Source organism: Sinocyclocheilus grahami, unplaced genomic scaffold (assembly GCF_001515645.1).
Source record: "Sinocyclocheilus grahami isolate Dianchi unplaced genomic scaffold, SAMN03320097.WGS_v1.1 scaffold719.1, whole genome shotgun sequence".
Lineage (NCBI taxonomy): Eukaryota > Metazoa > Chordata > Actinopteri > Cypriniformes > Cyprinidae > Sinocyclocheilus > Sinocyclocheilus grahami.
Genome location: NW_015505898.1, coordinates 621,714 through 639,411, shown reverse-complemented (window position 1 = coordinate 639,411; position 17,698 = coordinate 621,714). Strand labels below are relative to the sequence as shown.

At 38.8% G+C, this 17,698-nt stretch overlaps 1 protein-coding gene across 1 annotated transcript in view; it reads left to right on the top strand.

The window, feature by feature from the left end:
- Positions 1-2,688: 2,688 nt before the first annotated feature.
- Positions 2,689-17,698, top strand: part of LOC107560299 (PRKC apoptosis WT1 regulator protein-like) — a 70,298-nt gene continuing 55,288 nt past the window's right edge. The window contains exon 1 of the mRNA XM_016244438.1: positions 2,689-3,778. Within this exon, the coding sequence (XP_016099924.1) occupies positions 3,299-3,778 (480 nt within the window). The 5' untranslated portion in view covers positions 2,689-3,298. The remainder of the gene's footprint in view (positions 3,779-17,698) is intronic.

Below are 17,698 nucleotides of genomic sequence, written 5' to 3'. Positions count from 1 at the left end.
CCACAAAGTCATTACTTCTAGTCTAAAATAATGGAAGAGGTGGGTTGAAGGTTTCAAAATATAGCAAAATTGAGCCAGTTCCAAATATGCGTGTTCTCTTGTGGTGTCGATTATTTTACAAATATCTGTGTGAAAATTCTTCTGCATTCACTGTGGGATCCATAAAAGAATGAATCAGTTCAAAGCCATTATCGTCACAGAAGGTGTGACTTCAATATCTCCTAAAATAACTCTTTTAGATAGCACATATTGAGAGTGAGGGAATCACTCCGGTGAAGCAAACATATCAGACAGCTTTTGAGAAAAGACCTTGACTGATAAGAAAGCAAACTAAATTTCATTCTTAAAGTGGGAGTGACTCGCCACTTATCTGCTCCTTTGGAAAATGCCTTATTGGTATGCTAAGTGGAATTTCTTAAAAGTTTGCGCTGGAGAACGTGCCAAAGCAGCGAGTGACAGATGAGTGTTTGTGCTGTGAGTAAGTTTCCCCAAAGCCCACTGAAACATTCTAAAAATGCATTAGCGGGACCTCAGTGTGTACATCACAGGCTATTTATAGACCAGGCGCCCTAATGTTTCCCCTAAAGATTTCTTCCAGTTATCTCTGTCAATGTGTACCAAGAAGAACCAACTAGAAAGATCTTAAAGTGATAGTTCACCAAAAATTGTAATCTGTCATCGTTTACTCACCCTCATGTTGTTCCAAACCTGTATTACGTTTTTTTCTTCGGCTGAACACAAAAGAAGATATTTTGAAGAATGTTGGGTAACCAAACAATTGCTGGTAGCCACTGACTTTTTTTAGTATTATTTCAGAACGGTCATTTTTGAATGAACTATCCATTTAAATGAAAAGCTATTTTCTATGGCTCTGTGGGCTTTAGAAGTAATTCAGCCATAAAAGGACAAACCCCCCTCTCTTTCTTCTGTGCTTTCATGTATAGGTTTGGATTGTATAAGCTGGATGGTTTAGTGCAGGGGTGCCCAAACTCGGTCCTGGAGGGCCGGTGTCCTGCAGAGTTTAGATCCAACCCCAATTAGACACACCTGAACCAGCTAATCAAGCTCTTACTAGACATACTAGAAACTTGAAGGCAGGTGTGTTAAGGCAAGTTGGAGCTAAACTCTGCAGGACACCGGCCCTCCGGGACCGAGTTTGGGCACCCCTGGTTTAGTGACTCAACCCCACTGACTGAACAAACCATTTTCTGAAAAACTACTAGAAAATTCCAGTCATTCAAGGAGGTAATTCAACATAAGTGCCACTGGCTTTAAAAACAGTAACTAACAGGAAAAACAGGAAATTCTTTCCTTACTTTAGTCTTAAATACTGTATGTCCTGTGAAGAACCTAAATCCTGAGGAATACATTTGGAATCAAATCAAATCAGTATGAATCATAAGAATGTCTAAGGGACTTTCCATATAGGGCACAGAATATCAAGATTTATTTTTGTATGTGTGTGTGTGGTCAAGGTATCCCCCACTACACTGTGGGGACCAAAGGACACCGGCCCTCCAGGACCGAGTTTGGGCACCCCTGGTTTAGTGACTCAACCCCGCTGACTGAACAAACCATTTTCTGAAAAACTACTAGAAAATTCCAGTCATTCAAGGAGGTAATTCAACATAAGTGCCACTGGCTTTAAAAACAGTAACTAACAGGAAAAACAGGAAATTCTTTCCTTACTTTAGTCTTAAATACTGTATGTCCTGTGAAGAACCTAAATCCTGAGGAATACATTTGGAATCAAATCAAATCAGTATGAATCATAAGAATGTCTAAGGGACTTTCCATATAGGGCACAGAATATCAAGATTTATTTTTGTATGTGTGTGTGTGGTCAAGGTATCCCCCACTACACTGTGGGGACCAAATCCCTACAAGAATGGTAAAGGCTGAAATATTTGACATTGTGGAGATAAAGTTTCAGTCCTCATATAGGAAAACACGCTTATAAATCAAAACGCAGAATGTTTTCTTTAAGGGACGGGTTTAGTGGTAGGGTTAAGGGCTAGAAAAGAAAGATTTTCAGCAGCCATTACTTCAGTCTGCTCCTGTCACATTATTCTAATATGCTGATTTGGTGCTCAGAGAAACATTTCGTATTATCAATGCTGAAAACAGTTGTGCTGCTTAATATTTTTGTGGAAAACATGATTTTTTTTCAGCATTCTTTGATGAATAGAAAGTTCACCAAAAAGGCATTTATTTAAAATAATTATTTATATGAACTTTTTAACAGTGTAAAAGTATTTACTGTTACCTTTGTAAAAATAGATAAAGAAAGAAAGAAAGATGACAGGACCTGTGAAGACCCGCGCCCCCCAAAAAATCCCTCAAAAATAAATGAGAAAATAGCCTAGATATGTTATACATCATGCACCCCAACATGCAGTATCCACTTACTGGCATTTTTAGACACTCGAAAATGAAGACATGCCAGTTTCCGAACCATTTAATGGCATGACAGACAGGCTGTGGTACTCAGAGACGACTCTGTGTGCACCTCTGTTATCTAAGACATCGAGTTCAGTCATCTCTGAGAGTCCTCGGGTCACAAACACTCCAGCTCTGCACAACAGTGACTCATGCTCTCTCGGGACCTGTGTGAGAGAACAGTTCATATTCATCACAAACCAGTGTGACTCATCACAGAAAAAATATCTATCCATCCATCCATCTTTTCCAGCATTTCCAGCATAACCAACAACAAACTGTGCAATGTAAAATAATAGTGCAAACAATATACAATAATATTGTATCATTATTAGTGCAAAATAAATTAAAACTAAGGTGAAATAATATAAACTAACAGTGCAGGGTAAACTAAGAAAATACTAGTAATTTTTTTTTTAAAATTTAATTAAGTAAAAAAAAAAAAATGTATTGCTAAATGTGAAAATTGTAACATCAACTCTCTGTCGCCTTCCTTTCGGCTATTTCCGTTGATTTCCGTAACTACTCGGAAACTGTTCAGAAGAGGGGGCAGGACTCGGCGCTCGAGTGCGCCTGTAACTAATCCAGTTCATTCCACCGGATCAGTTCACCTGAACTCCTGACGAATGTTTATGGGCGCGCAGGTGAGCTTTACCGGATACTATCTTTCGAGACGGTACTTACTCGACAGTTTTTTAGCCTTTTAATAGTTTCGGTCAACTTTAAAAGCGGACTTTGTGATTATTTTAAACCAACCTCCAAACACTTCTGAGGAATGCGGCGGAACTGAACCAATACTGTTTACTGTCTGTGTTTACAAAGTGATTCGGGTCGCGCGAGTCAATCTTAAAAGGAAGTCATGGCAACAGGAGGATTTAAATCTAACAGCGCGACAGACTTTCTGGAGGAATGGAAAGCAAAGCGCGAGAAGATGAGAGCAAAGATGCTTGGAGATATCGCCGCCGCCACCGGGAGAACCGGTGAGTTAAACAACAACGGCAGCTCGGTTAACGTTAACTGCGTCTCTTCTACGTCCTCCTATCCGGTGGCCCTGTCTTCCTCCTCGTCCGCTCTGAAACGACCGGAGGACGAGCCAAAGAAACCCGAGCAGCCCGGGGAAAACTTGAAGACGCCGGAGAAAGTGAGTGGAGTGCCGCAGGCGGAGAGCGCGAGCCCCACTGGTGTGGATGACAGTGATAAGGAGAGTCCCACACACAGCAAGAGCAAAGAGAAGAAGAGCTCGGGACCCAGTGCCAGAAAGGGCAAAGGACAGATAGAGAAAAGGAAGTTAAGAGAGAAGAGGAGGTCAACGGGGGTTGTCAGCATACCGTCCAGTGAGGTGAGTTCACTTGTTTTAAAGTTAACCGTTTCATCCAGGTAGCAGCAGAAGGACTGTGGTATCAGATGATATGTGTAATTACAATATTCATAAACGATACATTTACATGGTTTTCCAATGTCTTACCATTGTACATTAAAAAAAAGTCCATGGTACTTCTTGTATAAGAATCTACTGGGTTGCCTTTATTGCAACCACATTTTTATGTTGGCAAAACTTAGCCAAACTTTGTATATTAAGTATAAAAACATGGTATTACAATGGCAAGTAAAACAGACAAGCATTGTCCATTGTACAAATAAAGGTGTCAATACCATGAGTCTTTTATAGGACTTTTAAAACTTTTATCATGGCATCATGTCCTTAAAGCCATGATAATGGATACTTGGCCATGCTACTTTGACTTATACCATGATACTGAAGGATTGCCATATTAATATGCCATGTATTTACAATGTACTTTTAAAAATACCATGGTATTACCACCATGCTAGTTTCCAAATAAATCCTACGATCTTACCGATGGGACCATGTCCAACATAGTTATACAGTGTTACTTTTGTGTCAGTGATCTGTTGGACCGTATACTGAGTTGCAACTATATTTTAGCCAGGTTTTGTAAATGAAGTATAAAAACATGGTATTACCATGGTGCCGTGTCCATAAAACCATTGTAATGTTTAGTTCGTCATGATACTTTTGATGCATACCATGACACTGAAGAATTGACTGTTAGTGTTCCATGTATTTACATGTATTTCAAAGAATACTGTGGCATTACCATATTAGTTTCCAAAAAATATTTAAAACTATAATACTGTGCTACTTGCGTAACTTCTGTCGTCCCATTTCTGCTGACTTGGAGTTGTAACCATATTTAGGCTACTTACAGACCGTATCCTAAATATGTTTTGTAACTAAAGTAGACAAGAATGTGTTTGCCATCGTACTGCTGTACAAAAAAGGTGGCAATGCCATGGTACCTTTTTGAAAAGTTGGTTAATCATTTTATTTATTTATTTTTTACAAAGTTGGCATTATTGGAACCACATTTGCTATGTAGATCTTAACCTAGCCAGACTATGTGACTACAAAACATGGTATTAACTGTTTTATCATTGTCCATAAACATAGAAACGTCATAGCACCTCTTTTGTAAGTGATCTGTTGGTCCATTTGTGCAAACTGGCATGTTTGCAACCACATTTGCTTACATGGATACAACTTCAGCCAAGTTATGTAACTTAGAAAAATCTGTAATCTAAAATCCATCGTTAAATGTCACTCCATCAGTTCACTCACATGCCTTCCTTATATAATGTATGTGAAATGTCTGTTCAAAGCGTGTTCTCCTCCAGGCAACTCTCACATAAATCAAGACTGGAAGGCACTTAGTTTGATCACTAACAGATTGAGATAATATTATACATATTTTCTCTGTTTCATGATTTATAATGACTGTGGTTTGCAGACTAACATTCTATATCATGTGATGTAGATGATGGAGAACATGGTACAGCTGTTTCTCTAGTTAAAGACACTTCATCAGCTGATTATAACAACTGGCCTCCAAAATGTGCCAACTGACTTATATAAGCTTACATAAGTTTCACCTGGTGACCACTGCTATCTCTCGCCCTTTCAACCCGCCACATTCCCCCGCATGAGCAAAGGGAGGCTTGTTAGCGCAGTATGCCATTGGCATACTGTCTGGAGCTGTGAATGTCTGCGCACCAGCCTGCTCCACTGCCCCGCGGTTAGTTACTGTTGGAGCCTGACCAGTATGTCTGCTTTGGCTGAAGACATCCTGTCATTAGCCTCTTGTGCTGTGCCAAGGTAAAGTAGTTTGGGAAGTGGGCGCAGGCCAAGACTTAATGTTAGGGTGTCTTTGAGAGATAAGTGTGCAAGTATACACACTATTGCCCCATGGTCCCTCTGGGGCTGTTACTGCAAGAATGCGAATGTGGGGCTGGTTAAATTATCATTTTGACACTTTATTTTTATTCTGTCTAGGGTTGAAGTGAGCATAAGCGAGGGAGCATGGCATGCCGTTTGAGCACTCTATCTGGTGTGTAAGTGTGAAGGCAGTTAATGGCCATGACCTGCTGTCTAAGCACATTTAGCCAGGGTCCCATCGCCTGAAACTATCATTTATGCCTGATATGGTGTCCAACCATATGTCTCGCACCTCTTGGACATGTCAAACAGGTCCCAAACCATCCCTGAACTGCTTTGAGAAAAGATATGCAGTAAACCAGACATTTGGACTTCCGTAGGATGTTTCCCTGTACTTCCTGCTGTGGCTTCAAATTTATAGGGCTCATTGTTCCACCGTGTACATTTAGCAGCTTGCTGTGAGTTATTGGACACTTGCGGAGCCTCCCAGCTCTCCACTCTAAACCTAAACTTTGTTTCCCCCTGTCATTGTGATGGGTGCTGATAACGTCTATGAAGCCTGGCCCAAACTACGGCTCAGAGTAATTTGTCAGTAATTCATTGCTGCTGACTTTGCAAATGAGCAATCCATTGCAAACACCTTTAAGCGGGCCTCAGCCTTTTGTGTATGTCCCACTGTAACTTTAATCCATAACTTGTTTGTATAGTATTTCAGATCTGAAAGTTCATATCACCAGCCAGAACATTTGATACATGTTCCCTTGCTGCGTATGTTTAGCTAGGGTGACTGAGAAGTTTGTTTTAATTTCAGAATGTTTGGATCAGTGCTGCTCTAATAAATGCAAATGCTATTGTTTGACATTTGGCCGAGTCTCAAACTCCTCACGACCCATTTGGAGATAAAAGCCTCCATGTCCGGTCTGCTTGGCGGTTTTCCATTTCAAATTCCAAAATCAGCATAAACAACATTCTCAACTTTGTGGTGTGAAAATCTTGAGTTGGTGTTTTGCACAGGAGAACTGGAGATGAACCTGAATATGGTTGTCCATCAGCAGGGCGATCATTTTATATTGTGTCTCATTTGGATGGAATTCGCAATCCTGAGAAATAAATATTTATGATTGTTTCTTGCTGAAGGAGTTGCTAGCGGCAATGAGCCAGGTCGTTTTTTAATCTCTGAGAGGAAGTTTGGCTATCTAAAGCTTGACTAGGTAATACCTACATACATTTGTGACAGGAAACCTGGACTAACTGGCAAATGTTTGGCATTGGGAGCAGTCATGTGGGTGAAAACAGTCCTTAACATTTCCTTATCTTCTGCTTCTAGTGAACTGTAGGGTCTGGTTAACCAAACAAGGCCCTCGTACAAGCAAATCACGACTAGAGGAAGTCAAATACTTCTATGAACGCATGAGGGCCTTTTTTACATCTTGTGGACTGCTGTGTTTTAAACCTGCGGTTGTTGATCAACTTATTGTTAGCGGTAAGTGACCTGTTGTTAAATGTCAAAAATAAAACATTGGCACCTTGGTTAACTGCCGCTGTATAATGTCAAACATAAAATTCGATTTTGCAGTTTTATGACTTTGTACATTTGCCATTGTTGGCAACGGTCTACTGCCTGGAATGAGACTTTGCCGCCTAAACAAGCATGGGATGGCATGTTTTGCAGTCACCATTTTTTCCAAACAAGGTCACATCAAACACTACAAATACCTCTGAGATTCAGTCATGGGTAAGCAAGGTAAGCAGCCAGCTATTAACGCTTTCTCCTTTTGTTTTCAGAACATTCCAGGTTATATACCAAGCGTAGTGGAGTATTTTTAGTAATCATTTCAATAAGGGAAATTCCTGCATTTATTTGTTACCACTGGTATTTGTATTAGAGGCTACTCTGCATTCATGTTCTCCACCAGAAGTGTAATGCCATTAAGTGGAGATTATGAACATCTTGAAAGTTTGAAAACTGAAGTCTTGATAAAACGGGTAGAGCCTCACTTTATACTCAGGGTCCCGCAACGAGGCTCTGGGAAGGTTCCTTGTATGTCAGGCCTTGTTAATGTACTGCTCAACAGTCAAAGCATGATGTACTACATCCATTTAACTGTTGGATCAAATCAGCACACATAACCAAGACTCCCTGTACTGGCCCTCTGAGCGGTCACCCTTCTCCTCAGATTACATTTCGCTACATCTTACCTAGCTGTCCGGTCTTCTCAAGAATGACGCAGACTGACTCACTTTAAGAATTTATGCTCTTTCTTGTTTATGATGCATGGCAGGCATTGCCATTTTCTATGCGAGCCACAATTATTTCCATTGCGTGTCGTAATGATGCATATATGATGATAGTGGCACCTTTTGCATTTGGGTTCGTCTCTTAGGAACACAATGGTCACGGTGTGTGCACATTAATTAGCTAGCCGGTTGATTGTGACAATTGTGGATTCATCACTCTTTCTCATTGAGTCATTGGTGTAGACAGAGTGTAGGTATGAACTCTATAAATAGCCCTTCCAGCTATTTCAGGCTTGTGTGTTTAGACTTGCTCTTTTTGTTTGCTTGAGAAATATCTCAGTGCTTTGTCAGCATCGCAGTGACGCATTGCATCACTTATTAACGTGCTCCAGAGAATGAACTATATGACCTGTTGCTCCCTTGGTGTGGCCCGCTCTTATCAAGTATATATCTGTCTGTGTTCAAGAGCGGTTGCTTCTTAGTTCAATATTTGAAGCCTTTAGTATCAGTGGGCAGAGTTCAAAAGAGGAACAAATAAGTTGTATAACCTCTGCTGAGATAGGCCACCATGTGTTGGGGAAGCTTCCCAGGCAACTCATACTGTAATTAAATGAAAATTAGACTACGGTCAAGCTAGCCTTTTAACATGTTTTATCCAGACGTGACACGATAAACCAGTTAGCAATAAAAGGTATTTTAACAATCTTTTTTTTTTTTTGTCATAACCGAGCACAACAGCAGATGAGTGACACTACATTTTGGTGGTTGCTTGGTTTCTTTTTCTGCAGCATTGCACTGGCTTGTCCTGCACAATCTGAAATATCATTGGATGAAGTACTGCTGCTCATGCATATTAATCATCAAATATAGATAGAGACTCGTTGTGGATAGAAGAGACTAATTGTGCAATGTGAGTTCTGTATATCACCCACACACAAATTTCTTTTCATTGTGATTTATGGTTAATTGTGTCAGCACTTTCATGTTCAAACCTTTTCATGTTGGGCCTAGTTGGAATCTATATAGTGTGCCATATGGTGCACACACACAGGATATTTTAAATTGTAATATTTTATATTACAGTTTTTACAGTATTTGATCCAAAAACACAGCCTTGGTGTGCATAAAAAGCTTCTTTCAAAAACATTACGTTTTACCATGCTCACATTTTTGATTGTTAGTATACTTTTGTTGTTATACAGTATATATATATAATGACAAATGATACAAATAGAGGGATCTCGGGTAAATTTTTTGCAGATCAGTTTACACTAAATTTACTATCATCCTTTGATCTTGTCCCCCTCCATCTCTCATCTCTCACTGTGTCTGTTTTCTCTTTCTGTCATGTGGTGTAAAGCATGCTGATAAGTTGGTATTTCAGGATCTCAAATCAGTTTCACCTGATACAAGATACTTGTTTATTATAGGAGCAAAGAGCAGAAACACAGAAAATGACATATTTGAGTCATTATTACAGTAGTTCATATCTCCACAGTTGTTTTTAGTATTCATGCAGTATTCATGTGAAGGCAATTTGAATGAACCATTAACCTTATGAGTATTAAAGTTATTGATGTAACTCATTTTGTCTCGCACTGTTTGTTTATTTGGACATAAATTATGTCCAATGAGTAATGTTGAGGAAGGTATGCTTTAAGAGTGATATTCTTTTTTTTATGTTTATACATATATGTTTGTTTTTATGACCAATAATTTTAAGTGTCCTTTAAGCATATTCAGAACCAATTTTGAATTATTGTTGTATTTCTGGCACAATGATGGAGTGATGACAAAATAATTATTAGGGTACAACAATTAAAAACTACTACTACAATATTTTAGTAATGTTAATTTAGTGTATAATGAAATGTTTCAACCATTTCTGTAACACATGAATGGCTTTTTTTTGTAAAAAAAAAGTTAAATTATGTGAATATTGCTTTTAAATTTGAAATATAATTTAGATAATTTGCACTGCAGATACCAATGTTTCCTGTTGAACGTACATTAGTAATGTGTTGTTTGGTGCTATTTTTTTTTTTTAGAGTAGAAAAGTAAATCAAACTGATTATCAGTGCTATTACTTTTCTAAATAATCTGGATTTTGTTTGCCGTATGATGAAACGAGTGAAAAGTGAAGTACATTAAAAGTACTTGCATTGAAGGAGGATCCTGAACCATATCTAGAGAGCAGACTATCATAAGCCGGTTTTCCATGCAAAGTTGCGAATTTAACTTGTGTGCAAAATTGGAATATCGCATAAAACATTTGCAAACAAGCATACAACGAGTCGGAGAGAACAAAATCGCCACTTCCTGATAAACTGGCACTAAATAAGAAAAGTAAGAGAAGCCACTGAATATAATAATTCTCAAATATAATAAATTACTTGCGCTTTGAGCAGACGAAACACAATAAATGCGGTCTAGCTTTCGGTGCTGAATGTCAGCTGTTTGGGAACGTAGTCGTGGTAGACCGTTCTGGGAGGCAGTTATACATAAATACTTTGACGACAGACTTTGCTTGGGCACTTCAGAATGACCATGACAACATTTCAGATGCTGTGCAACAAAATCAGTCCACTGGATAGTCAGGTTATGCTGTCCCATAGCGCAAAGTCACATTACTTTTTTGAACGCTCATGCTGGATTTATTCGCAAAACGCATTTCCATCTCCCATTATTCGCATTAACCCTTTTACGCACAAGTCAAAAACCACCTCAAGCGAGCGTAAATTTTTTTTTGCGAATTAAGGGATTTATTTTCGAAATTTGCCGTGGGCCATGCCTGTTAACCTCTAGACCACAATTGACGTGAGAGGTTAGGGGGGGTAAACTCCCTGGTCAACACCTGCTAATCTTCAGGCCTTCCAGAAGCGTGAGTCAGAAGAGGCTTCAAAGATAGCAAACAGGAGCAGAGTCATTTTTCCCAACCACTGGATTTCCTTTGTAGCATGGGATGAGTTTAGGGTGATGTGGCAGCTCTACGTCATTGCCTGGAATATCAGTCATTACATTTATGCTGCAGATTAACTATGGTGCTTTAGCAATAGCATGTTATCAACCAAACAATCATAGAATCAGGTGCAGGAATGTTGATAATGTTCACACGCCCAGAGCTGAGCACTGTTTATTGTCATAAGTGACAGGAAACTTTCTTGCTTAAAGGTGACATATCATGAAAATCGGACTTTTCCAGGTTTTAAGTGCTATAATCTGGTCCCCGGTGCATCTACCAACCAAGGAAACGTGAAATAGGTTAACCCAGTAACTTTGTTTTCGTAAGCCTTTTTCTGCAAGCGTCTGAGAAAACGAGTGCGTCTGATTTCAGTCCCTTGGTGACATGGCAAAGGGATCTCATTATAATATTACCGCCCCTTAATCTGTAAGCTTCCACTCGAGGCGCCGTCATTTTGATTTCGCAAGCGACAATGGTGTACCAGTTCTAATGCCATGGCGAAAGTTTGAGCAAAACATGCTAACTGTTCTGTCTTTGGCTGCACAGACGAGCACAGAACACTATTTAGAGTCCCAGCCTCAGAGGAGACAAGAGAGCAGTAGATTTATTGATTTATTTACTGTATATTGCTGCTGCCACACAGATCTAAAATAAACATGCGATTTATTTCTCAGCTGTTTACCTTCACAGACTGTTGACCGACTGTTTTTGTAACTCGTGTGTGTTTTTAAAGTAAACTTGTGTGTGAATGAGAACTTAGTTTAGTACTCACATGCTGCGACAGCCGCTTTCTGTCCGTGTGCTTCGGATGTGTGCTCTCAGAAAACCGTATATCAGAAGTTTAAACTAATATGATTTAAAACGCATGATTTCACCACGATAAACATTATAATCAGAACCAAAACAATGTTTTTTAGCAGGTACGAGCTCTAATGGCATAGCTCTATTCTGGAAAAGGGGGCGGGGAGCAGCAGCTCATTTGCATTTAAAGAGACAGGCACGAAAAACGGCGTGTTTCTGCTTCCACTCAAAATAGGCATTTTCAAAATGTTATAATAAATGATCTGTGGGGTATTTTGAGCTGAAACTTTACAGACACATTCTGGGGACACCAGAGACTTATATTACATATTGTAAAAAGGGGCATAATATGTCTCCTTTAAAGGATTATGTTGACGGTGCAATAAAGTCCTACCCTAAGCTATACATAAATGACATCGCATCATCAAATAATAATAATAATTATTAATATATAATAATTTCTGGTAGGCCTTGTCTTGGACAGTATTAAAGTCATCATGAAATCTTTTTTTTTTTTTTTAGGTGTGTGTGTGTGATTCATTGGTGCACATTATTCCAAAGACAAAGTTTATACATTTTAAAGGAAAGATTACAAAATTACTATTTTTTTTTTCAAGATCTTTTTTGGTGTACATCATCAGTGTCCCTTAAATGATAACCACCTGGTGGAATTCTGCTATGACTTATCTTTTTCATGTTCTAATCAATTCTCAATGGCCTACATTTTTTTTTCTCTCTGAAATTTGTCATATTAAAGGAAGTACAATGTAGAGAACCACGGGACCCGACCGGATTTTTTGCGCCGCGGGATTCAATTCCTGAATAAAACGCGGTAGCGGTCGGTAACTCTGGTGTAATTTGAACGGGAGTGGGCGGTCTAACGATATCCCGTTCCCGACGTCCATTTAGAACAGCATATCTGCGCCTTATTCTTATTGACCACCGGTACAGCTTGTGTTCTGGACTGTTATGCACGTGCTGCACGCATGCTTTAAACGTCACACGTTTTAGTTGCGTGGTCTCTGCACAGCATGTGCATAACGATGCTCAGAGCAGGCTGTACCTGTGGTAAATATATGCCCCTCAGACAGAACAGGCAGGTTGTCGATGAGTGACAGAGCAGAATAAGGATGGAGCAAAGTGTGGATGCGCTTTCATTGAAGGACGTTCAACTCGGTTTTGTTTATATTTTCCCTAGCCTATAATTTTAAATGAAAGATGTCCTATTTATTTATTTTTCTCTGCAACACTTTTCCTACTGTTAACAGAAAAATGTCAAACGAATTTAGTATTTTGACAAGATTAATAAAAATTGCTAATAGGCTATTTTTGTACAACCTACATTTTTATTTTTACTTTTTCTCTATTGTGTTGTCAATGTTAAACGATTTGTATCCTGACAAGATGAATAAAAATAAGAAATACAATTTTTGTACAACATTTTTATTTTCTCTGACACTTTTTTTCCTACTGTTACATAAAATATTAAACTAATTTTGTGTCTTAAGATAATTCATATAAATTCAAGTCAAAGTCAATAAATTCAAAACTCTTGACAAGACGAATAAAATAAAATATTTGTCAGCCTATCTCTCTTTCTTTCAGTAGCGGAAATTTAAATGTGAGATTCTGGAAACCAGATCTAAATTTAGCGGGAACGGTCAGGTCGGGAAGAAAATTATTCTAAGCGGACAGCGGGTGAACAAAGAGTGAATATATAGCGGGAGCGGGTGGATGCGGAATAGAACCTTGCGGGAGCGGGACTAAAAAAAAAACGGTCCCGCGTGCAGACCTCAAGTACAATGGGTTGTGAACGCCTTAACAAGTTGACTTTAAGTTGTTCCTTTCTAAACATTTAAAAGTGAAATGGGATCATTTGTGAACGATGCAACTGCTTACTTGCACTTCCTGCTCCATTGAGCGGTAGTAATCAGTGTGAACAACCTAATCCTGCTCTCTATGGACCAGACTCAATGAACTCACCCAAACTTTAGTTTGTGAGGGTTTACTCGGGGTATTTCACGAGTGACTTGTAGAATGGCCGGCTACATATTGATGACAGTCCCTGAAAATTCATGCCAACAAAAAGCCAACTGTTATTGTTCAGCATTCTCTTCAAAGTAGTCATTGCAGGCTTTAGGTTTGGTCTGAGCGTAAGGCTATTTTGTGAGTTATTGTCTCATGATTATTTTTAAACCATAATGACTATATTCTTGTTAATTTAAGACCTCTTGTCTGTTTATTTAAATGAACTAGCATAGATGTAGTGTAGATGCAGTGAGTGAGCTATCTTTGATTGGCATGTTGCTCTGATGATTGACAGGGTTGATATTCCAGATGGGTTGCTGTTGCCCAGAGAAAGAAAGAAAGGGTTGTATCCTGCTTCTAGTAATGGATTGACATTAAGATTAAAGTTTAGGAATTCCCCTTTTTCCTCCCATTTAATTTCCTTTCCTACTGTAACTCAAACCTCCCTTTAAACTTTGTTTTAAACCTATTGATCTTCGTCTGATCTTCATCTTGGATAATACACCTTCAGTTGTTTAAACTTTCCAGCTTTTGTTCACAGTTGATTGGTTTTCCTAGCTCATTTATTTATTTTTGTCAGGTATTCTGTAAGCTGGCCCTTTCTGTCCTTTCTTCAGTGAGAGCCAGGCCCTAAATTATGTATAACCATCACACAGCCCTGTTTCACGGGATATTCATCTTGAATTTTCATCATGTCCGTATTGATTCCTTCTGCATTCTTCTTTGAGCTTTTTATGTTTCCCCCTATCCTCCCCTCCTCGACCTCTCTCTGTTGATTCTGCGATTGGAGTTTGGACTTGTTTAACTTCCAGACAAACTGTTTATTCTTGTCTGCTCATGCTCATCCTAAATGCCCAATTTTATTTTTCTTAGGTTTTCAGAGTCTGTTTCACTGTTCTTGTTTCACCCCCAATGAGAAACAAAAGCTCTGTTGCTACTTCTGTTACATTATGAAATCGTAACCTCTATTCCTCGTATAACTGTCTAACGATCTCTCTATATGAAGGAGAATGCAATCCCACGTTGCATTGTGACAAGCTCAGTGAAAAAATACATTCAAGTTCAGTACTGAAAGTGTGAATAAACAAAACTGGAAGTAGATCGTTTTCTTCTAATCTGTATTTGTGTATGTGCCATGCATTTTAAAATAATTTTTGTAAATAGTTCCACCCTTTTAGCTTTGCAACATGTTAACGCCAGACTCTATTGAAATGTATTGAGTCACATCGTCTGAGTCACTGTAATGTAGAGTGTTCCAAATTAGTCAATTATAAGGTTTCATAATAGTTAGAGTACTACCTTTGAAGGCAGCTGCCTGTATGCAGTAGGCAATTCATTTGGAACAGAGAAATAAACTGCACTGTCTAGTAAACACAGACTGACTATGTGGGTTTTGTCTAAATGAGAGCAGAGGACAGAGAATGAGAGCTCTAAACATTCATCCCCTCAACTGGGACAGAGCCAATTACAACTAAAACACCAGACTCAGGATATGCGACAGACAACGGCAATAATATTACGTTTCACTCTCCCCATTTACTTCAGTGTCAGATGCCAGCCAGATGACCTTATATACTTCCTCTAATGAAGTTACTGTCCTTAGTTTACATCTGCTAATGGAAAAACAAGCTATTTTATTACTGGAGAGACGACTTTGGCCTATTTACATTATCAGTCTCTGTTTATTATAATAGCAGCGACGAATGTCATATCAAAGATTGGCTAATAACTTTGTTTTAGCATTCTTCTAGCTATTGCAGACAATCTGACTGGATGATTATTATGTGCCTTGCATGTGATTCACTCATAATCATATGTTTTGACTGTTTTCTGTCATCTTTTTTAGGGTTTGGTAAACTCGAAGAAGTTGTTGGCCAATGATTGCTAGGGAGTATGTACTTAACACTAATATAACTAGTGGGCGTTAATTACCCACGTCAACCAAAGGAAGACCAGCTGTGTTTTTGTTAGACACACATTAAGAAGTGTTTTTTTTTGTGTTTATTTTGGGTAAACTTCTGAAATCCCAACCATGAGACCGCAGTTAGGCTTCACCTCAGGTATGCGCCTTCAAGCATTACCATGCCGACGTTGCCGTAGAGGTGCTTGGTCTTCACCTTTCCCAGCATTCTGATTGGATGAGGTAGGTAATACCTAGACACGATTTTAAGGTGACTCATGCTTCTGTGTCTGTTAATGTTGGAAGACAATGGGCTCCATACACAGAGGCCCCCGGTGGGGAGGGCCAAGCATGCTCCAACGATCTCAGCCCAAACTGCTGATTAACACTGGCCTGAATCTGAGAAAGCACATGGAATACTCTTCGGCTTGCCTGGTATGCAGGTGTATTGTCTGATTTCTTTCTCTGTACATTGGTCTAGTTATATTGACAGACGTGGAGGGGATTTGCACTACATTGTCCTCTGTTTGAATAATGTCTTATCCTTATAGCAAGATAAATCTTTAAAATAAGAGCTTTGAGTGTAGTACAACCTGTTTGCCACATGCTAGATTTTTGAGGAAAAACACTTTTACATAATTCACTCTTTACGTATGGCGCACCAGGATCCTACACCAGGTTTACCTAGTTAACCAGATAACTTTAACCCCTGGCTGCTTTAATACTGTAGTAGAAAATGGAATTAAAAGTTTGATTTCAGTTGGACCAAAACAAAGTCATTAGTCCGACTAAAATTTTCACGGATGATTTCAGTCGATTGAAAATACATTGTACAATTTTGTACCTGGGTCAATCATTCATTTGATGAAAAGTTGAAAATACATTGTACTGTTGTGTTCTGTTTGGCATGCTATACTTTTTTTCATTTGATGACACTTTGAAAATGACAGACAGCTGTGTACTTGGTTGTTGATTATTCCATTTGAAAAAAAGTTGAAAATATGTCTCTTTAAAATTTTCAAGTCGACCAAAAAAATCTCAAAAACTGAGCTTTTAGATATGACGCCCAGCCTTAGGACAGCATGACATATTGAACTTCTGTTTTTCACAGACTCGTTTTTGTCAAATTAAAAATTATGTCTAGTGTGACTTGCTGTCACTAAAAGAAACGCAGCTTCTGTCTGTGAAAAATCAGAGCCCAGCCTGTGTTTTTAGCGCTGAGTAAGGAAAGCTAGTAAAAATTCTTTGAATAATGAGTCTGCTTTATGCCTGGAGCAAAGTTCAGTTCCCATCACACCCCAATGCCAAGTGTCTCTCTCCATTGCTCATCCACTCTCTCCTCTGATGTTCTTCCGTCTATGTCGACGCCCTCTCTCTCCCTCCTACTTTCTCTCTCTCTTGTAATTACTGTTTAAGCATTGACCTGCATGTTGGAAGTTGCCCTTAATTTTCTGTTTCGTAGCATGTCTATGCATGTGTTCTGCCTGAGTTGGCGAAGTAGAAACATGAATGTCTCAAAGCAAGCTAACATTACTCTGAAGTCACATTTAATTTTGTATTCCTGGTAAAGACGACACCACTCCCTGCGGAGAGCTTAAAGAAATGCTTTCCAAATGGGTTGCAAGCATTGTGTTTTCTTAATTAGTGGTGTTTGCCAAGACAAGTATGACTACATTTATTGCTCATACTTAATGTTAGGGATTTGAAGAAACCCCTAACCCTAAATATTAAACTCATGTGTTGTTTATGCTGCACCTGTGGTGCAATGGACCTGAATGAGAAATCAAATAGCTTGTTGAAGAGAGAAGTATCTTTACTTTTCCAAGCAATAAGATACTAGTCTACTCGCAGATTAGTATATTATCTTATTCCACAGACTTTTTAAATACCATTTACCAATTTAAATACCACATATTTTACTTTTTTCTTTTTAATCTAGATTTGATTCCCTGCTTGTAATCAGACATCAGAGTGATGTCTGATTTGTGAATGGCCATATATACAAGGTGTTGGCTATATAAATATTTACGCTTTTTATTTCAGGAGCGTGCAGAAATTCTGCATCCATTTGCTAGCATGGTGTTTGTTAACACTT